The sequence below is a fragment of the Drosophila santomea genome, chromosome 3R (genome assembly GCF_016746245.2).
Source record: "Drosophila santomea strain STO CAGO 1482 chromosome 3R, Prin_Dsan_1.1, whole genome shotgun sequence".
Taxonomy (NCBI): Eukaryota; Metazoa; Arthropoda; class Insecta; order Diptera; family Drosophilidae; genus Drosophila; species Drosophila santomea.
The window spans coordinates 20,873,954-20,893,075 of record NC_053019.2 but is presented as its reverse complement, the minus strand read 5'-3'; the positions used below and the strand labels follow the sequence as shown (position 1 = coordinate 20,893,075).

At 50.7% G+C, this 19,122-nt stretch overlaps 7 protein-coding genes across 9 annotated transcripts; 3 read left to right on the top strand and 4 right to left on the bottom strand.

Annotated features, from left to right (window-relative positions):
• The first annotated feature begins 227 nt into the window (after positions 1–227).
• LOC120453123 (caspase) lies at positions 228–1,897 on the top strand. Its single transcript, XM_039637670.2, has one exon. It carries the CDS (start codon positions 462–464, stop codon positions 1,479–1,481), a length of 1,020 nt encoding a protein of 339 aa, XP_039493604.1. The 5' UTR covers positions 228–461; the 3' UTR covers positions 1,482–1,897.
• A 378-nt stretch (positions 1,898–2,275) lies between these two features.
• Positions 2,276–3,549, bottom strand: LOC120453128 (electron transfer flavoprotein subunit beta). 3 transcript variants are annotated; one of them, XM_039637677.1, is made up of 4 exons: positions 3,458–3,549; positions 3,342–3,395; positions 2,479–3,210; positions 2,276–2,417 (listed from the first exon to the last, which is right to left on the bottom strand). In XM_039637677.1, exons 2-3 carry the CDS (start codon positions 3,390–3,392, stop codon positions 2,500–2,502), a joined length of 762 nt encoding a protein of 253 aa, XP_039493611.1. In that variant the 5' UTR covers positions 3,393–3,395; positions 3,458–3,549; the 3' UTR covers positions 2,276–2,417; positions 2,479–2,499. The 3 variants fall into 3 exon arrangements, with proteins under 3 accessions (XP_039493611.1, XP_039493609.1, XP_039493610.1); XM_039637675.1 differs by having other exon boundaries at positions 2,276–3,210; XM_039637676.1 differs by having other exon boundaries at positions 2,276–3,210; positions 3,342–3,407; positions 3,458–3,524.
• Positions 3,550–3,671: 122 nt separating this feature from the next.
• On the top strand, positions 3,672–4,950 carry LOC120453126 (3'(2'),5'-bisphosphate nucleotidase 1). The gene is made up of 2 exons (XM_039637673.2): positions 3,672–4,241; positions 4,306–4,950. The coding sequence occupies exons 1-2, from the start codon at positions 3,863–3,865 to the stop codon at positions 4,845–4,847; spliced, it is 921 nt and encodes a 306-aa protein (XP_039493607.1). The 5' UTR covers positions 3,672–3,862; the 3' UTR covers positions 4,848–4,950.
• On the bottom strand, positions 4,850–7,328 carry LOC120453119 (protein claret segregational). Its single transcript, XM_039637663.2, has 3 exons — positions 6,962–7,328; positions 6,262–6,902; positions 4,850–6,206 (listed from the first exon to the last, which is right to left on the bottom strand). Exons 1-3 carry the CDS (start codon positions 7,182–7,184, stop codon positions 4,965–4,967), a joined length of 2,106 nt encoding a protein of 701 aa, XP_039493597.1. The 5' UTR covers positions 7,185–7,328; the 3' UTR covers positions 4,850–4,964.
• Positions 7,329–7,334: 6 nt separating this feature from the next.
• Positions 7,335–15,382, top strand: LOC120453115. The gene is made up of 15 exons (XM_039637653.2): positions 7,335–8,167; positions 8,370–8,977; positions 9,050–9,587; positions 9,870–10,402; positions 10,465–10,775; positions 10,836–11,378; positions 11,432–11,735; positions 11,792–12,019; positions 12,080–12,212; positions 12,269–12,384; positions 12,445–12,614; positions 12,668–12,749; positions 12,812–13,045; positions 13,102–13,551; positions 13,613–15,382. The coding sequence occupies exons 1-15, from the start codon at positions 7,900–7,902 to the stop codon at positions 14,981–14,983; spliced, it is 5,889 nt and encodes a 1,962-aa protein (XP_039493587.1). The 5' UTR covers positions 7,335–7,899; the 3' UTR covers positions 14,984–15,382.
• Positions 15,383–15,465: 83 nt separating this feature from the next.
• On the bottom strand, positions 15,466–17,013 carry LOC120453122 (vacuolar protein sorting-associated protein 16B). The gene has a single exon (XM_039637669.2). It carries the CDS (start codon positions 16,955–16,957, stop codon positions 15,614–15,616), a length of 1,344 nt encoding a protein of 447 aa, XP_039493603.1. The 5' UTR covers positions 16,958–17,013; the 3' UTR covers positions 15,466–15,613.
• Positions 17,014–17,317: 304 nt separating this feature from the next.
• LOC120453127 (trypsin alpha-3) lies at positions 17,318–18,305 on the bottom strand. Its single transcript, XM_039637674.2, has 2 exons — positions 17,896–18,305; positions 17,318–17,840 (listed from the first exon to the last, which is right to left on the bottom strand). Exons 1-2 carry the CDS (start codon positions 18,286–18,288, stop codon positions 17,469–17,471), a joined length of 765 nt encoding a protein of 254 aa, XP_039493608.1. The 5' UTR covers positions 18,289–18,305; the 3' UTR covers positions 17,318–17,468.
• Positions 18,306–19,122: the final 817 nt, after the last annotated feature.

The following is a 19,122-nucleotide window of genomic DNA, read 5'->3' as shown; positions in this document are numbered from 1 at the left end:
TTAGCTCCAGCTGCGAACTCAATTTTATAATAATATTTGGAAGCAGGCCTACCTATCATGTAACATTTATATTTTAGGAGCAGTTATACGAGTTTCCACTCAATGATATCAAATTGTACATGTTGCACTTGCAGAACTCTTACTTCTTAAAAATGAATTTAATTATCTTCTTTGTTTACCATAATCGTGACACGCGGAATGAAGTATCATCTCTAGATCAGGCGCTATTTGGTGTTTTTCAACTGGCTGCAACGGTCATACAGAATTCAAGACAAAAACGCAAGCCACTGAAGTAATTAGTTAATAACTAGCTGTCTTTGTTGCGCGTAAACACGGACTTACCCCAGAACCAAACCAATTTGTCCAAGTCGTGCATCTCCGCTTTTCACGGATTTGGAAAAACAAGTTTCGCAGTGCTTGTGACTCATCAGTTTTCGCAGGCTCAAGGAGAGAATTTCGCCATGGACGCCAGCAACAATGGAGAATCCGCCGACCAGGTGGGCATCAGGGTGGACAATCCCGAGCAGCCCAACGATCACACAGATGCCCTGGGCTCCGTGGGATCTGGAGGAGCGGGTAGCAGCGGCTTGGGCGCTGGATCCTCGCATCCTTACGGAACCGGAGCCATTGGGCAGCTGGCCAACGGGTACAGCTCACCCTCGTCCAGCTACCGCAAGAATGTGGTGAAAATGGTCACAGAGCGCCATGCAGCCGAGTACAACATGCGCCACAAGAACCGTGGAATGGCCCTGATCTTCAACCATGAACACTTCGAGGTGCCCACCTTGAAATCCCGGGCGGGAACCAATGTGGACTGCGAGAATCTGACTCGGGTGCTCAAGCAACTGGACTTCGAAGTGACCGTGTACAAGGACTGCCGCTACAAGGACATCTTGAGGACGATCGAGTACGCAGCGTCACAGAATCACGGCGACAGTGATTGCATCCTGGTCGCCATTCTGTCGCACGGCGAGATGGGCTACATTTACGCCAAGGACACGCAGTACAAGCTGGAGAACATCTGGAGCTTCTTCACGGCCAACCACTGTCCCTCGCTAGCCGGCAAACCCAAGTTGTTCTTTATACAAGCGTGCCAGGGCGACAGATTGGATGGCGGAGTGACCATGCAGCGTGGTCAGACGGAAACCGATGGCGACTCCTCGATGAGCTACAAGATACCCGTGCACGCCGACTTTCTGATCGCCTACTCCACGGTTCCCGGCTTCTATTCGTGGCGCAACACGACCCGCGGTAGCTGGTTCATGCAGAGCCTGTGCGCCGAGTTGGCCGCCAATGGCAAGAGGCTGGACATCCTAACTCTGCTCACTTTCGTGTGCCAGCGGGTGGCCGTGGACTTTGAGTCCTGCACCCCGGACACTCCGGAGATGCACCAGCAGAAGCAGATACCCTGCATCACCACCATGCTGACGCGCATTCTGCGTTTCAGCGACAAGCCGATGGCTCCAGCTGGACGGGTTTGATGGCTAATGGTATGGATCAAACGGTGGGTACGGCGAGGTGTGTGATAAACCAAGTCGCAATTAAGTTAAAACTTCATGGGCTAACGGCCTTAGCAGCATATTTTTATACAACATTTTTTTACCCTGGCCAAGTGCTTGGCGAGATTGGTGCAACTGCCCGTTTATTTTATTTAAGCACAAAGTATCTTTCAATTGACATTTATTAATGTCGCATTTAGCCATCTATATTCATATGTGGGGGTGGGTAGATCGATAAACTTAGAAAACTTAGAGGTTTTTACTCCGGCCAACATTTTAGACCGTTTACTTGATTATTTTGACTTGCCAACTGAACAAAGATCTCAAAATTCAAAATTTTCTTTTTAACTTAATCTAAGAACAACTTTTGCCTCTCAAATTCTCGATCGAGAATGTCGGCCCACCCTTATCTATATCTACCTTAGACCATTTACTCTCTTTTTACAATTTTATACACATAGGTATCTTTATAGTATAAGCATGTGTGTCATGAACGTCCAAAACGAAAACAAACGATTTTAGCCTGTAGTTGAGCATTTCGTGAACAACATATACTATCTCTATGCCATTTGTACTCTTATATAATACACGATAGCAAATGTTCTCCTTTCAAGTTAACCGCTAATAAATCCGATTGAAAACAATGAAAAATCAATGACCATTGGCTGTTGACCCTGTCGCCTGATTTGGGCGTCAAGTTGAGCGGGATTTCCTGAAAAGGCATCATCCGGAGAGACAAAAAATAGACGAGTCCAGCCATTGGCTGACCCTGAACGTACGATTTCAGAGCTTACAATCACTTTATTCTTAGAGCTGGACACAACGAGAATGAATTCCAATTTAGATTTCACTTAAAGCACACGGGGTTGGGTTGAATTCATAGAAATTTAAAGCCTGTCAGCAAATCCGACTCTCCGGCTAGATAAATGCACGTTTCTGATAACTTTCGACTAAATAAAAACGTAGAATTTGCGCTCACAATTTACTAGTTGAGGTACATCTAGAAGTGGCCGCCCTCCTTCAGCTTGGCCACCAGAGCATCCACGTCAGCGACAGTGGCACCGGCCTGGCGCACTGGAGGATCCTCCACGGAGATGACCTCGATGCGGGGCGAGGTGTCCACGCCGAGATCCTTGGCCGTCACCTTCTTCAGGGGCTTCTTCTTGGCCTTCATGATGTTCGGCAACGTGGCGTAGCGAGGAGTGTTCAGCCGCAGATCGGCGCTCAGCACAGCCGGGGTCTTGGTCTTGATCGTCTCCAGACCGCCGTCAATCTCACGGGTGATGGTCAGACCGGCGTCCGTCTTCTCGATCTTGTTGCAGAAGGTGCCCTGCGGCCAGTCGAGCACGGCGGCGGTCATCTGTGCCGTCTGGTTGGCGTCGTCGTCGATGGCCTGCTTGCCAAGGATCACCAGGTCGGCTTTTTCGTCCAGAGCCAACTTGGCCAGGATCTTGGACACGTGGATGGGCTGCAGGAGCTCGTACTCGGCGGCTGGGATCTCCACGTGTACGCCGCGATCGGCGCCCATGGCCAGGGCGGTGCGGATCACCTCCTGCGACTGGGCAGGGCCCACGGAGACGGCGATCACCTCCTCGGCCAGCTTCTTCTCCTTCAGCTTCACCGCCTCCTCCACGGCGATCTCGTCGAAGGGATTCATCGAGTGCTTCACGCCCTGGGTGACCACGCCGGTCTTGTCGGGCTTGACGCGCACCTGGACATGGGAATTACAATCGGAATTAGTTTAATTGCCGCTTAATTTAGGCGATTACGCAAAACGAAGCGCAACAAGTGATAAAAGAATAGAAGGTACAAGATGCGCAACAGGCTGCATTTCAAACTCACCTTGACGGCGTAGTCGATCACACGCTTAACTCCAACCAAAACACGCGCCATTTTCTGCAAAATTGTCTACAAAATTGAAAAAATTTACAGAAATTCATTGAGTTTCAAGAACTTACCTCTTCAAGATGGAAATGAACTGATTTCTGGGCGGCGGGGGCGCGGGTGGTCCAAAGGTCTTGTGTGGCTGCAGCGTTGCCAGACTATTGCATTTCCGATTATTTACAGCTATAAAAAATCCAAATATTCCCGCTGAAATAATTTTGTAATTGTAAATATCATGAAGAAATATCAACTTAAAAGGAAACTTAAAATATGAGTTCTAATACTTAATATTTCTTTGTTAACCATAACTTCAACCATTGACGAGGGAGTAACTAGCAATGCGCTCTCTGCTCCTCTCTAGCCTCCATCAGCTGTTATACTTTCACCGCATTTATTTCTCCGCAGCGGCGAAAACATCGCATTCCAATCTTGAAAAGATCTCCCACATCCTCGTCCTAAACAAATAAGTAAAGAATAAAATGGCTGCAGCTGTTCCGGTGATCATGCGCGTCATGGCGTCCTCGATTAGCACCGCCAAGCGGGCTGGAGGAATCATCCGCGACGTGCTCAAGAAGGGCGACCTGGGCATAGTGGACAAGGGCAAGAACGATCCCCAGACGGAGGCAGATCGCTCTGCCCAGCGCTGCATCATCGCCTCCTTGGCTAACAAGTTCCCCACCGTTAAGATCATTGGCGAGGAAGGGGGATCCGATCTGAATGTTTGCGACGACTGGCTGGTGAACGAGTTGGATGAGGGATTCCTGCAGCAAAGTTGCCCCGCTGAGTGGAAGGATGTCAAACCCGAGGACTTTGTGATTTGGGTGGATCCCCTGGATGGCACAGCTGAGTATACACAGGGTGAGATCTAGAGATATTAATATAGGTTCTTATTTAATACCAACTCTACTCCTTTCATCCGCAGGTCACGTGGAACACGTGACCGTCCTGATCGGCATAGCTGTGAAGGATGCTGCTGTGGGCGGCATCATTCATCAGCCCTTCTACAAGCAGCCCGATGGCGAAATGGGTCGCACCATTTGGGGCCTGAAGGGTCTGGGCACGGGGGGATTCACGGCGGTGCCCGCGCCTGCCGGCCAGTTCATCATAACCACCACACGCTCGCATTCCAATGCCCTGCACCAGCAAGCGCTCAATGCATTCGCATCCACAGAAGTTCTGAAAGTCGGAGGCGCTGGGTTCAAAGTGCTCCAGCTGCTGGAGGGAAAGGCCCATGCCTACGTTTTCGCCACGCCGGGATGCAAGAAGTGGGACACCTGCGCACCCGAGGCTGTTCTGGAGGCCCAGGGCGGCTGCCTCACCAACATCAACGGCGACCACTACGCCTACAATGCGGATGTGGAGCACGTGAATCGCCAGGGAGTGCTGGCCAGTCTGGGACAGAACCATGCCGCGCTGGTGGAAAAGATTCCCGCCGAGGTGCGGGCGGCAGTGGGAGCCAAGTAAGATAGCTTTCAATTCCAGTACTTTATTAGTTTATTTGCACTAAAAGTAAACACATAAATTAAGCAATAACAGGTTAGAAATTTGAAAATTGTTAAAACTGGGATCAAAATGTATTTTTTATTTATCAAAACTGCCGCTGTTGTTGCTCTGTGTGCTGCTATTGGCCACCGAGTTATTTAGGTATCGATTCCGCTTGGCCTTAGCTATTTTGCAGGAGTTTACGGAGGCCGCGAAGCGCAGCGACTTTACGGACTCTTGGAAACAGTCTTGGAATGGCGAGACGTTGATGAACATAAGGGTTTTCGAGTTGCCACCCAGCGAGGGCATCAGTAGGTGCGTCAGCTTAGAGTTCCTGTAGGGGATGTGGTCCTGCTTCTGCAGCAGTGCCAGGATTACGTTGGTCAGCTCCGACAGCGAGCGATTAATGTTTTTCGTCTCGGTCATGCGAGTGCTTGTCTTGGGGGACTCAGAGCCCGCCAAATCCACCAGGTTTATGGACCCCACCGAGATCTCCTGCTTTTCGGCATGGCGCCCGATGAGCTCCAGTTTGGTAACAGCATGGGAACGGGAGGAGCGCTCGTTGCCAGCTGTCGAGGCGGTGGCACGGTTCATTTTGGCCGTGTGCATGAGATGGCGCAGGTGATCGGGATCCAAAACCGTTTCCTCGGTTATATTGGACACGTAGATGTCGTTCTTGTTGTTCTTGGCCATACGAATCTCCATGTCCTTCTGCTCGTTACTCAGCAGATCGTAAAGCACCTCGTTGTAGATCTCCAGGAAGGTGGCCTTGATCTCGTACTCCCAGCCCAAATTGCGATATCCCCGGATGGAGTCGAAGAGCAGGTCCACCGTGCGCGGTATGACTCCCACACTCTCCGGCACGCCGTCCATTGTGTAGGTCTTGCCACTGCCCGTCTGTCCATAGGCAAAGATGCAGATGTTGTAGCCATCGAGGGCCGATTGGATGAGCGGCGAGACCATCTCGAAGATGTCCGACTGCGAGGAGAGCGGGTGAAAGACCTGGTCGAAGGAGAAGATCTGCTGGCCCATCTTGCTCTTGGCCTGTGGGTCAATGCTCTGCAGCTCCACGGTCGACTCGTCGTGGTAGTTCCAGGTGCAACACATACGGTTCTCCTCCGACTCTAGCGGCGGTCGTATTCGACAAAAGACCCTGATATTGCCGCGCAGGTCCATGACCGTGTTGTGCAACTCCTTTCGCTCCATGTTCGACTGGAAGAGTTGCTCCTTGCAGATCTCCAGCTCGGCGGCCTGCTGCTCGTTGCAGCGCAGCAGTTCCTCTGTGCGCTGGCGCAGATGGACCACTTCTGTGCTCAGAGCAGCATGCTCCGTTTTTACTTTCTGCAACACATTGTTGTTACATTTAAGCTCAGTTTTAATTTCATTAAGTACTCACCTCATGTATTGCTTGCAGCTCGGAGAGCTCCTCTTTGGTCCTGCCCAGCGTCGAGGTGATTGTATCAATTTTGGCGGTATGCTGCTTCACCTGCCTCTGAAGGCACTCGTTGTCGCTCTGGATGTTCTTCAGCGAGCTCTCCGTCTCGATGAGCTTGTTCTGCGTCTCCTCCAGCTGCTGGGGCATGGACTCCAGCTCGCCCATGTCCTCTGTTTGCTTCTCGTACTTCGTCTTAAGCACCTTGTGCTTCTCCAGCAGATCATGGAAGCGGGCTTTGAAGTCGTAGGGAGCAATACGCTTGGTCGTAGCAGCAGCTGTGCCTGCTGCGGAAGATGCTGCTGCTGTTCCTGCTGGTTTTTTCGCGGCTGCTCCCACGGCAGCTCGAGGAGCAGGACGCGTTACTGGTGGTCTTTTGACAGCTGTGGAACTGGTTGACGTGGCGGGCGCAGGACGCGCTGGTCGCTGGCTGGGAGCAGCGAGTGCACCACCCAGACGGGAAACTTTGCTTGGAATGCTGGGCAACGAAGGAGCAGCAGCAGTGCGCTTGTTTCCACGCAGTTCGTTGATGTCACAGGCACTACGACTGCGTCTCAGCTTGGCCCGGTTACCCATCTTCATGGGTTCCGGAGAGGCGGCACGTGCTATCGAAAAATATTAAGGATTAGTGGAGAGTCCTTTGGAAGGCGGCTTCGTAACTCACCTCCTCCTGCGCGGCGCTCCAGAACCTGGGGCAGATTGTTGAGGTCCCTTGAGAGGGGCGGCAGTAAGTTGCCGCAGTACGTCTGGTTGGCATTGAAGGCGCCGGCTCCACCAGCTCCACCTCCCAATCCTAATCCTGCGCGAATTCGATCTGTGGGCAGCACGGTTTTCACCGGCATCTGAGGTCGCTTGATGCCCGACGGTTTCGGTAGCCGGGATTCCATCGCCAACTGAGTTATGCCCAACTTAAAAGATACGTCCAACTGCTTGTAACCGCTTTTATGTATTAATTTTGCGTTGTAGATATTCAGACAAGCGACGCCGCCGATTCCCGCCGTTATTTTCGATTGCAGGGATGCACTGGGGCAGTGTGACCATTTGAGTTGAGAATACGGCGTTGCCAGCCGGATCCACTTCCAGTTTGTCAATCAGATGTTTTCAGTGCTGCAGCTTTGGCCATCGGGCATGAATTTTCACTTTGACTCGTGCTTTCCGCAGGTTTTCCGCGAGTGAAATTCACCCAAACGGGTGTGAAAGAGGGTGGCTGTCGCATTCAAACCGATCATTTCGCGGAAAAGTCGCGGCGGACTGTTAAACAGCCTGAAGAGTGAAGCCTTGTGCGCAGCACAAGTGGCGTTGCCGGACGGTTGCGGCAATCCGGGGAGAACTTCTTAAAGCGGTTTGCTTTCTTTTCGCGAGCTTGTGCGGTGCGGAGGGTGGCCGCGCTATTCTTAAATTCATTTGTTGCCTCAAAAAAGCTGTGGAAACTGCGTTCCAATTGGAAAGTCGTTGCGTGATCGGGGCGTTGCCAGAGCGGCCGCAGGTCTCACGCGGCCATCTCTAGTTTGTTTTCATTCAGATTGGAAAAAGACTCGTTCCCATCGAACTGATTTTGTGAACTTAAAATTGGCTTCTCCCACGTCCGCCAATCCCCCCGAGATGTCGGGGCAGGCGGAGCTCAAGGAGCTGGGCATGTTCGAGCTGCGCCCGCTGATCACCAACATCAGCTGCAAGCTATCCGCGGTGACAGCGGGCTTGGACGAAAAGCGGCAGTTCCTATGCCTCGTTTCCGAAGAAAACGAGATCCTGCTGCGCTACATTAGCGCCTCGTCCGGCCAGGAGGTGGTCAAGATGATATCCTGGTTCCGCAACCGCGTCATTCACGACGTCTGCTTCGATCCGGCGGGCGTTTGGCTGCTGGTGCTATGTGAGTACGAGAGCATGGGAGTATGAGCACCACCCACTTTTTTGTGTTGGGTGGGTGGTTGCGGTGGTGGTGCTGCTAAAATTACTTTGCCCCCATGTGTGCGTGTGTGACTATTGATTTTCTGCTGCCTCCCCTTTGTTTTGACTTAACGATCGAATGAAGCATTTACTCGAACTCCACTTATCCACTGTTCCATCAACAGGTTTCGACAACACACTACACATCGTGCCCGCTTTGGCGCTGGTGGACAAGGCCCATGGACTGGCCGCCTGTTCGCTGTACAGTACCACCCAGGTCACCTCCTACATCATCCCCTTCGTGGGCCCTCACGAGTGTCCCAACTCCAAGAAGTGCCCCAATCACTCCACCGGTCTGGAAGAGTCCACGACGGAGCCGGTGGATCAGTTGGCTGAGAATCTTGAGCAGATCAGGGTGCAGGAGGGCGAGGAGGAGGAGGAGCCTCTTGGCCACGACCTGCCCGAGCACATGCTGGTGCGTAACAGCGGAACTGAGGAGACAGTGCAGCCACTGCAGCAGCAGCAGCAGCCGACGATCGATGCCACCGGCAATAGCCAGGTGATGGCAGCCTCCTTTATGGCGTCCAAGACTTGCCCCTTTCCCTTGTCTGTCGTCTGGTGGAAGACCAACAGCGGACAGAACAGGGCCATTATCGGCTACTCGGATGGCTCCATCTGCTTTGTGGGGCTGAGTCCCAACTGCCCCATGATTGCGAGCACTGCCATCGAAAACGGATCTGTGATGCGCCTGGTTATCTGCAAGGACAAAGCCTACGATGGCGTTATGATGCTGGTAAGGATTTAGCATACCTACAAATATATGTTTCTAGATGATAAAATATGATAAATATTTACCGCCTTTCAGATAACTTCCTCCCTGAAGCAGCAGTACAAACTTCTGCTGGAGCAAAAGGCAATCAAGTACGTCTATCCCGGAGACAGCTCTCCAACAACCCGCGAGGGTGCCTGGCAGATCGTGATGTCAGTGCAGGAGAAGCATCAGAGTGCGCCGACAGGCGCCCGGCAAAGCAATAGTTCCGATCCGGCCTCGGACAGTAGCCAACTGGAAGAGGATGTTTTCGCGCCTCCGTCCAGCGATGATGCCGGATGCAGTGGTCCAGCAGCAGCCAGCACAGAAACGTCCGCCGGTCCGGCATCCGCAGAGACTGCCGCTGCAGATGTTCCTCCACCGCCGGCGCCACCTTCCTACAGTGAGGCAGTGGCCAGGCAATCCGGCGACCAGGGAGGCGTCCGCTTCCAGCAGCAACAGCTGCCAGCGGGCAACATGGATGGCATTATACCCGCCACGAGAGCCCGCCTGGCTTCGCTCAAGAGTCTGGGATCAAAGAAGCTGCAGGCCATCAAAATGCGACTTTCCGATCAGCGGCAAAAGTTCGATGAATGTGCGTAAGCTGACGTAACAAGTTATTCGTTTTTCTACACCCTATTTTAACATATTTTCTCGCCTACATTGTGTTTATATTTGTTAATTTAAATGCCGTTTAATTGTGTATTTTATATTTTTTTTATTGGTGTGCAGTTTTAAGAGAACTGTTGCATCTTTTGAAGCGTCGCTTGCGTGGTGAGTTTGCACAACTCTCACACTTGACAGACCAAGTAGAAACAGCTCAATTCTTGCAGTCACAAGTACTGGTACTAATTGTAATCCATCCCCTTTGTTCCAGTTATGCCCGACTCGACGATGGGCTCGTTTGCAATCATGGACTCGCCGTCGGTTACGCCAGAGCCCCTAGGCACCACCTCCGGATCCTTCTACAACATACAGAACCTGCGCAGCACCTTCCTGCTGAGCGCCCTTCACAGTAATAGTCACAGCTTGACCGTGCACAGCATCGACATCAGCCTGAAGCCGCTCTTCGTTTACAAAATCCCCAAGCACACCCAGGAAATACTCATTAGCTCCAACATACTCTATGGCATACACTACGTGGACCTGCACTGCCGCAGCGATTCGGCCAGCTACACGGTGGCATCGTTGCTGGACGACCCGCTGGTCGCGAACACGGAGAAGGAGAACCGGGACGCGGACATTGAGAAGCTGGATCAGGGGGAGCTGAGCGCCCTGAAGAGCGAGTCGACGAGCGCAACCACCACGAACACCTCGAGCCTGGATCAAAGTGACATGCCCAGCAATGCCATTAATGCCGTTTCCGTGATCAGCAGCGCAATGGCCTCTTTGCATACCTCCGACGAAGATGTGAGTTAATGGATTTTGGAAAGATGTTTAATCTCTAATTAACATTTTTTTGGTTTCGGCAGCGCTTTAATAATCTGGCCCAGCTAGGTCTCTTCCGCTTCGAGCATGAAACTGTGCTGCATTTATATCAAATGGCACAGTATCGCAATCCCGCCGCCCAACCGGAGACGCTTACCAAAGAGGAGAAGGCCAAGGCTTTTGAGCTGAAAGATATCCACACGCCCATGGATTATGTCCAGTTTTACGAGACGGCAGATGTCAGCAGTGAGTTTTCTCTGCGGCAAATGGAGATTATGCAGTCCGAGTTTCCGAAGATTAACTACGATCCAAGCTATGTGATCACCAATAAGAACGTATACACCATACAGCTGAAGTAGGTTTTCAATATGTTGCACTCTAAAAGCGCTTACTAAACTGGAAATACTTTTTGCAGAAAGGAGCCGTTCGAGTTGTTCCTGGATGCCGCATTGCAGAACGAGTTTAACCAGTGCCGCGACTTCTGCAACACCTTCGACCTCTCCTTCGAGCATTGCATCGAGTTTGCCGGCGATTACCTGCTCAGGCGAAAGAAGATTACTCAGGCCCTGCTCACGTACAACAAAGCTCGGGTGAAACCGATACGCACTGCCTTGAAGCTGGCTATGTACGGACACACCTACGCTCTAATGCAGCTGAGTGCTATGGCCCTGAAGTCCACATATCTGCTGCGCTCCCGGTACTTGGGTCATCCGCTGCTCAAGGGTTTTTTGGGGGACATCACCTATCGGCACTCGGAGGATGTCCGTGTGATCCTGCCCGAGAAACACGAGGAGGAGGATGTGAACAGCGGCGTGTTCTGCAGCGACTATCACTATGGCGTGGACGAGTCGATTAGCGCACTTCAAATGTCGCCGTCTTCGCAGTTCCATTTGGCCAACTTGTTGCTCATCACGATGGCTGAGAAGGCAGTGAACGATAAAAACTATATACCGCTTTGGTAGGTGCAAGAACTTTATCTTCGGACACTGTGTAACTATTATTTTGTTGCAGGAACTTTCTGGTGACCAATAGCAAGTATCACACTAACATGACGAGCATTGTTCTCTGCCAAAGTGGACTTTTCTCGTCGGCCATTATACTGGCTAAAATACGGGGCGTTTGCCTGGATACTTTCAATGCCCTGATCAGCGTGGTGGCCCAGGAGTTTGGATGGTACAACGAGCTAAACGTCTGTCTGTACAATCTGAGCGAGAATATATTTATGGAGACAATAACTTACTTGCCGCACGTTTCCATGGATTACTTTGCGTTCATTCAGGAGAAGTTGGATCACATAAGACCGTGTGTGTTGCAGGTAAGGACAATTCTTCTATATCTTCTACAATTTACTTACTAATTATTATTTCTCAGCGCCTGTCGAAGCAACTGAATCCTTTTTCGCCCGCTCTAAGACCCATTGTATCCCACAATAGTGACTGCGCGCTGTCGAACGATAACAATCCGCAGTTGTTTGAGTTTTGCAAGAGTCTAATTGAAACCTATCTGGCAGTGCTTATTCACATGGAATCCCAGCGAGTGAAGCACGACTCTATTGTGAATGCTTTATCGAATTTCCGTATCAACTATGAAGACAATCAGGCAAGTATTTAAGCCATATTCCCAGCAAGCTTCAGGTCTCATTCGATTTTAATCCCTTAGTTCGCCATTGAATCATCACGCTTCAAACCGATCTCAGCTGGATGTGCCTACTGCGCCTGTGTTGTGGATGGTACCGCCTACTTCTGGGGCTCCAGCGGAATTCCTAGTTATTACAGTGCTCAGAAGTCAACAGGTTCGTTTAATGATCTACAAATAATCTGTTGGTATTTATTAACACCTTCATTTTAGAGCCACCTGAGCCTGCGCACGCCGTAAAAAGTCTAGATCTCCTCTCCCAGCTCAATTTGCAAGTGCACGCCATCAAGTGCGGTCGACAGCACACACTTATTCTAACTAATAATGGCGTAAGTTTACCAAAAACAATCTCAAATGGGTTCAGAATTAACTGCCTTTAATATTTCCAGCTGTATTCCGTGGGAAACAACAACCTTTGTCAACTGGGCATAGGTCGACATATGCAGATGGCCTTGCAGCCGATGCTGGTGACCGCGTTGGATGGCATGAACATAACGATGCTCGAGGCGGGTCAATATCATAATGCGGCTGTGGCTAATGGGAAGCTCTATATGTGGGGGTAAGTTTTGAAAACCTGCCTAAATAATTTGGTTATTAATGATCCATTTGCAGATGGGGCGTCTATGGGCAGCTGGGACAGGGAAGCTGCGAGAATATAGCTACTCCACAACTAGTCAGTTTTTTCCAATTTAAGGTGCGTGATTTAATCCATTTGCATATGTTATCTTGCTACATAAATGCTTTTCAATGTTGCAGAAAATTTTACAAATATCGCTGGGGCATGCGCACACCTTGGTGCTGTGTGGAGCACCCAACAGCCACATGGAGGCTAACTACTGCGGCAACGAGCTCTTCGTGTTCGGCTCCAATCACTTTGGCCAGCTGGGCACCGGCAATAGTGACCACGGCGACACAAAGACGAACCTGCCAGTGCGCCTGGAAGTGGGCGGCTGCAGCCTAAGACTGATACACACCAAATTTTTTACCAATGTAAGTTAAGGAAATCGGGAGCAATTGGATCCAAGCTACATTCTGTATCCCCACAGTTAGCTGTAGACGAACAGGATCGTCTGTACACTTGGGGAAGCTCGCCTCAGGCCTTGCGCCTGGCCAATCAAATCAAGCGCCGCGCCAATGCCAAGCAGAAAATGGAGGAGAATCAGCAGCGGGAGCTGTTGAGCAAGCAACTGGAGGCTACCCTGCTGCCGGCACCCATCCCGAGTACCAGCACTCTGGTGGAGCCCACCACATCCTATGCGGCGGTGGTGGCCGGCGCCACTCCGAAGGCCGCCAGCGACACCAAAGATTGCCAGGACAAGCACAACGAGGCTGCGCCATCAGATGCTACGGAAACAATTGCACCGGCGAGTGCAAAAGCGGCGCCACCACCAGCCTCCGTGGCATCTCCGCCAGTTCTTGTCCCAGAACCAGATCCCACGGAGCACCTGACGCCCCATCTAGTGGACACCAGCGAGGTGGCAGGACGAATCCTGCAGGTAATTTTATCCAGAGTCCACCAATATCTTGCTTTTTTCAATTGAAATCCCATTTTTTCAGATCTCCAGTGGCTTGTTTCACTTCTGCCTGATCTCGTCCAGCTGCACACTCTACACGTGGGGCAAGAACCTGGAACACCAACTCGGCACCGAGGACAAAGATCGAAGGGCGGTGCTTAAGCCCTCGCCCATCGACAGCATCGAGCGTCCGATGTACGTAGATTGTGGTTCGGATTTCACGCTGGTCATGACCACCGATCACATTGTGCGTGCCTTTGGCGGCAACTCGAACGGTCAGTGCGGCCGAGACTTGGGACCCAGTGTGGAGAGGATGCGTCAGAGGGTGGTGTGCCTTCCCACGACTAAGCGACTGATGCGATTCGAAAGCCAGTGTGTGGAAGCACCGGTGGAGATCAATCTGCCGAGACCGCGCATTCGACTGGACCAGGATCCGGTCAGATACCTAAAGGTTATGCCACCATATCAGCCGCACTTCTTGCAGCCGGCAAACATTAGCTTCGATCAGCATTGCTCGGTGGGCACTCCGAACTACAAGAGCAGCACTGAGCACGCGGCCACCGGTCAGGACTCGGACGACATGCTGAGTAGCCTTGAAAACCTGAGTCAGAACGATGCTAGCTTCTCTTACAATGCTCCTGTGCTGGGCGACGTCCACAGTTCGCTGGATATGGACTACTCACCCGAGGAGCAGAGCTACGTGCCGCTGCCAGAACAAGCGGTGGGTTCTGGTTTGCCCGCTAATGCAGAGCAGTTGCTGGGCCGCGATGATGATGATGGCAGCACCTATACGCAGAGCACCGAGGGAATGGGAGAGTCATCGCTGCAGCAGCTGCGCCACTACATCCACTACTGTCTGTACGCCTTTCACGGATTGTATAATCCCGACAAGATTGGCGAGTGCGCCCGTCCAAATCGCAATGAGTACCGCATACGTATCTGCATGCTCAACTTTCGCTTTGTGGAGGCCTTCCGGCTGTGCCTGCAAAGCTGCGATTCCGCCCAGCGCACCCTCAAGTTGTTTGAGTACTTCAGCAAGGACACGGGCTATGTGCCGCTGAGGAGATCTGATCTGAAGCACCTCATCTACCACCTGTGTCTGCACTTCCTGGAGCGCAAGTTCGATATGCTGGAGTGCGAGCGGTTCTTCATGGGCGATCTGGACTACTATCTGCTGGAGCTGGCCTACGTGTTCTACTTCAACAACAACAACTCGACGCTGGAGCAGAATCTCAACCAGAAGTTCAAGCAGCTCATCGCGGCAGCGGACAGCAATCAAGCGGCCACGTCCGCCGGCCAGGAGCTCGCACAGCTGCAGGACACCGATGTCATATTCGATAGCTTTACGGTCAAGTTCAAGACGATCCTGTGCCAGCGCCTGCTCAGCTACTCGGACTGCGAGGCTGCCAATTAGCAGTGGCTGAGCCCTGGAGCTTCGTTTCCGGTTCAGATCCTGGACCCTCTCACGTTTCGTTCGACACGCATCAGCTGAGGGCCCGTCGTTTGTCGTCTGTCTTGTTTAATATGTTTCGTTATGAGTTCGGTCCTGGAACCGGGGACTGCCCCTAGCACACACAACCCCCAGACTCCCAGATCCCATCTACCCTTACATGTTTACGCGTAACTATATATATATACCATAATTGTTGTTTGCGGTTATTTATACATCAAAATGCTTTTAACAGCGCTGTTATTTAAACGAAATATTTAAGACAAACAAATTGTTTAAAGAATCCAATTTTTGTAACGCTTTGTTTGCCATTGGCTACGCCTGCTTTTAATTGTTTACTCAATAAACTACACAGAAATCTGAGACCGAAAGAAAGTAATCCAATACTGTTCATCGAACAGATCCACGGAGGCTGCAGGATATACACATGAAACATACAGAATATATAAATTTTTGTTTTTTTTTTATTCGATATCGATATTCAGCTTGTGATTTGCAATTATTTAATAAAACCAGAGTAGTAGTAATATAATTATATACACACATAAATGATTAACAATAAAATACGTTTATACAAATAAAAGTGAGTCGTCTCTACAATTTGAGCTTGATGTTCTCCGTGGTCCAGCGCTTGCTCTGCAGGCTTTTCAGCGCATTCTCGCAGTAGAACTGCTCCTCGGATCGATCGGGCAGGGTGTCCTTGAGCTGCTGCAGCTCCTGCTGCTGCTTCAGCCCGGCCATGGCATCTACGACCGCCTTGATGCACTTCACCCGCTGGGCCAGCGCCAATTTCTCCACGCTGTTGCCCATCTTGGAGAGGAATAGCTGCAGCACAGTCGACGGAGCCTGCAGCTCGTACAGCCGGAGCACGGCCAGGGTCAGATCGAAGCTGATGTGAAACTGCTTCGTCTTCAGCGGATGCCAACTGGGCACCCGCTCGAATATGCACTCCAGATCCGCATAAGCCTGTGCCTGCGCCCTTTCATTGAGCGCCGTCCACTCGTATTGGGCCGCGGAGATTTGCTGGTCGGCGGCAAATCGCTGAGGTGACACGGGTTTCAGCATATCCTGTTCCTTCCAATTGCTGTTCACCTGGCAGCAGGCGTAGAGCACTTCAACTGGCGTGGGCTGATCCCTCAACACCTTGCCGAGGCCGCTATCCTTCTCCATCAGCTGCTGCATCTTGAGGGCAGCGTGAAAAACCTGTTCGTATAGAGGTATCACACCCACTCCCGCCGTGGCATAGGCATTCACCAAAAGCTGGAGGTGTTTCTTCCTGCTGCTCGCATCTCCGGAAGCCAGTGCTGCCTCAAACTGCTTAAGAGCCGCCTCCTGGTGGCGTCCAAATAGCTGCAGCAGCTCAATATGGCCCGCCAGGTCGCCGCTTTCCTTCAGATAACTCAGATACTCCTCCAGGGCCTTGGGCCTCTCCCTTAGAATACCATGAAACTGCGTGGTATTCAGAGTTCTCTTAAGAAACAGCAACACTGTGATGACGGCATGACCACCACCTTGTGCCATCAGGGTGTCTAGCAGCTGCTGCTTCTCCTGCAGGGACTTGAACATCTCCAAGGGTGCGGTCTTGCCCTGCAGCAACTTCTGTGCCGTGGCCTCCAGATTGGGACTGTACAGGGTGCTCTGGAGCTGGCGGCGCAGCAGCTTCAGCTCCTCCTCCGGCGAGACGCCCTTGGGCAGTACCCTGTCGTCCAGTGCCTGCTCCTGCAGCACCAGTTTCAACGCATCCTCGCTGAGAATGGATTTGATCGAGAGATTCAGGACGACGCTGTTGTTGAAGCTGGCCTCCGAAATGGTGTCGTCGGCGAGGATTCCATTGCTGGCCAGATCTGGGGCGAGGTCCACCTCGTCCTCGTCGTCGAAGCTGAACGCTGCGCGGGAGGATCTGTTCCAATAGCTTTCGCTGTCGAATTGCAGGTCCATTGTTAGTTTCTAATTTGTTATGTTTTTATTTTGATATGACCAGTGTGGCCGTGCTAATGAATATACCGGTTATTGCATAGACATGGTCCCACTATTTTCGGGTTTTCAAATATTTAAAAGTAGTTTCAGTGAAATCCGTTACGAAAAAGCTCTTGATTGTTTATAACTTGCGTTAAGCCAATCGATTGACACAGAAAATAAAGCAATCTAGAGTTAGGAACATCTTTCTAAATTAGCTGAAAACGGGAACGCATTTGATTTGTGCATAAAACTAGCAACAGCTAATTTAGCAGCACATCAAGTTTTGACATAAACGTTTTGCGCTTTCTATTATTCATAAATAGTTGGCATTTTTATGAACCTTTAAGTTTTTATTATTTTTTTACGATAAGTAGAGCTTTACATTACGCGTAAAAGCATTTACTTGCACGTTTTTATGCGCTTTTCATGGGTGCAAACGGCTTAAAGAGTGAAACTGATGTGCACACAGCTCAAATCAAGAATCTATTCTTTATGCTTTATTCAAGACCTTGTTGAGCCAGGGCTGCAGTGCATCGAGGCGGGTGTAGACCCCCGGCTTGTCCGCCAGAGCGCACCCCACGCCCCAGGACACGATGCCCACCAGTTGCTCCGCCACCGACAAGGGTCCTCCGGAGTCCATTTGGCACGAATCCGTGCCGCCCTTGAGGTAGCCCGCACAGAGCATCCGATCCGTCACAGTTTTGCCCAGTAAGTTCCTGCAGGCTGCCTGATCGACGATGGGAACTCGGGCATACCGCAGACTATCCGAGGCAGGACCATTCATGGACTTGAATCCCCAGCCGGCAATGGTGGCATAGGTGCCTGCGGCCACTTTCTTGGGGTTTATGGGAATGGCCTTTACCTATAGAGCAAATTGCTGAACTATGTAATACCTCTTAGCTGCGAATATTGCAAACCTTCCTAGATAGCGTTAGGTTCTTAGTTAACCTAATGATTCCGATGTCATAGTCCATGGTCTTGGCATTGAACTGCTCGTGGGTATGGAGGTCAGCCACCGAGAACAGTTCCCCATCATTTCGGTAGCGCGACGTACCGCCGACCTTAACTTTCAGCAGACGATGTGGCACTCCGGATAAACAATGGGCAGCCGTTAGGATGGTATGGTTATTTATTATGGAGCCGCCACAATGGTGGATGCCGTACAGTTGTATCGACACTATATAGGGTATGTTGGCGATATCGGCTGGAAAGCCACCGACTATGCGTGGATCTGGCCGACTCTCCCGCTCCAGTGCTAGACATCCAGATACGTGGAGTAGAACTAATTTCCACCATAACGTGTACATCATTCGCAGTTAAACGGAGAAAGAATCGTTTTAAATTAGGAATGTGCGGCTTGAGGAGCGGCCTTTAAGTACGAAAGAACGTGAAAAATAATGGGAAGAGGCATTTCAATAAGTGCCCATTATTTTGTAATTAGGAAGAGGTTTCGTTTATCTCGTAACTGTCTTGAAACGAAGATTTCAGGTTCGCCGACACAGACTATGACTAAACTTCGCGTTCGTGTCGTAAGTTATTAGGAGCCCGACTAAAGTTCAAAATAGTTCAAATGCCAGAACAGAATGGATTTATGATTGATTTCTAGATCATTTCTCCAATTAAATTAGGAAATACCTCGAGTCTTAAGCCTCTGGTATGAATCATCTTTCAATAACTAGGGCTTTCTTCGGACCGATTCGCCTCGGTTTTCACATATATCACTTGAATAGCATTAATGGCCAAATTTGGCCGCCACTCATCTATTGTTTGCCCAATTTGTTATCAAAGCACGACCCGTTTTCTAGAGGAACGGACCCCGAGAAACTGATTTGCATTGGCTTGACCCATAAATTTGGAAATCAAACACCGTTTGATCTTCCATTCTAGTGTGGCATATCCACGTCGAAAGCTGTCGCCGCCAATAAAGTGGGCTATTCAAGATCGCCAGATATCACTGATCTCCATCCATCCAGTGGGATGGTAGAGTATAGAGTAAAAGTAAACACCGAACCTAAGCCCACACAAATTGTTATGGTGGATTTGGCCTAAGCCGATTAGGCTAGAATGGGAGAAAATGGGTGACGAGCGATTTCACGCGGCACCTGCGTACGTATTGTACATACATACACCTGGCTCATTAGTGA

What these genes read in the sequence shown, in the direction of transcription:
- LOC120453122 (XM_039637669.2), bottom strand. Translation starts at nt 16,957, where the DNA reads ATGGACCTGCAATTCGACAGCGAAAGCTATTGGAACAGATCCTCCCGC.
- LOC120453123 (XM_039637670.2), top strand. Translation starts at nt 462, where the DNA reads ATGGACGCCAGCAACAATGGAGAATCCGCCGACCAGGTGGGCATCAGG.
- LOC120453126 (XM_039637673.2), top strand. Translation starts at nt 3,863, where the DNA reads ATGGCTGCAGCTGTTCCGGTGATCATGCGCGTCATGGCGTCCTCGATT. An exon ending in CACAGCTGAGTATACACAGG is followed by an intron (nt 4,242 to 4,305) that starts GTGAGATCTAGA and finishes TTTCATCCGCAG; the next exon opens with GTCACGTGGAACACGTGACC.
- LOC120453119 (XM_039637663.2), bottom strand. Translation starts at nt 7,184, where the DNA reads ATGGAATCCCGGCTACCGAAACCGTCGGGCATCAAGCGACCTCAGATG. An exon ending in GGAGCGCCGCGCAGGAGGAG is followed by an intron (nt 6,903 to 6,961) that starts GTGAGTTACGAA and finishes ATTTTTCGATAG; the next exon opens with CACGTGCCGCCTCTCCGGAA. An exon ending in AGCTGCAAGCAATACATGAG is followed by an intron (nt 6,207 to 6,261) that starts GTGAGTACTTAA and finishes AATGTGTTGCAG; the next exon opens with AAAGTAAAAACGGAGCATGC.
- LOC120453128 (XM_039637675.1), bottom strand. Translation starts at nt 3,392, where the DNA reads ATGGCGCGTGTTTTGGTTGGAGTTAAGCGTGTGATCGACTACGCCGTC. An exon ending in TGATCGACTACGCCGTCAAG is followed by an intron (nt 3,211 to 3,341) that starts GTGAGTTTGAAA and finishes TCCCATGTCCAG; the next exon opens with GTGCGCGTCAAGCCCGACAA.
- LOC120453115 (XM_039637653.2), top strand. Translation starts at nt 7,900, where the DNA reads ATGTCGGGGCAGGCGGAGCTCAAGGAGCTGGGCATGTTCGAGCTGCGC. An exon ending in CAGTGCTCAGAAGTCAACAG is followed by an intron (nt 12,213 to 12,268) that starts GTTCGTTTAATG and finishes CCTTCATTTTAG; the next exon opens with AGCCACCTGAGCCTGCGCAC. An exon ending in GGGAAGCTCTATATGTGGGG is followed by an intron (nt 12,615 to 12,667) that starts GTAAGTTTTGAA and finishes ATCCATTTGCAG; the next exon opens with ATGGGGCGTCTATGGGCAGC.
- LOC120453127 (XM_039637674.2), bottom strand. Translation starts at nt 18,288, where the DNA reads ATGATGTACACGTTATGGTGGAAATTAGTTCTACTCCACGTATCTGGA. An exon ending in ACCTAACGCTATCTAGGAAG is followed by an intron (nt 17,841 to 17,895) that starts GTTTGCAATATT and finishes TTTGCTCTATAG; the next exon opens with GTAAAGGCCATTCCCATAAA.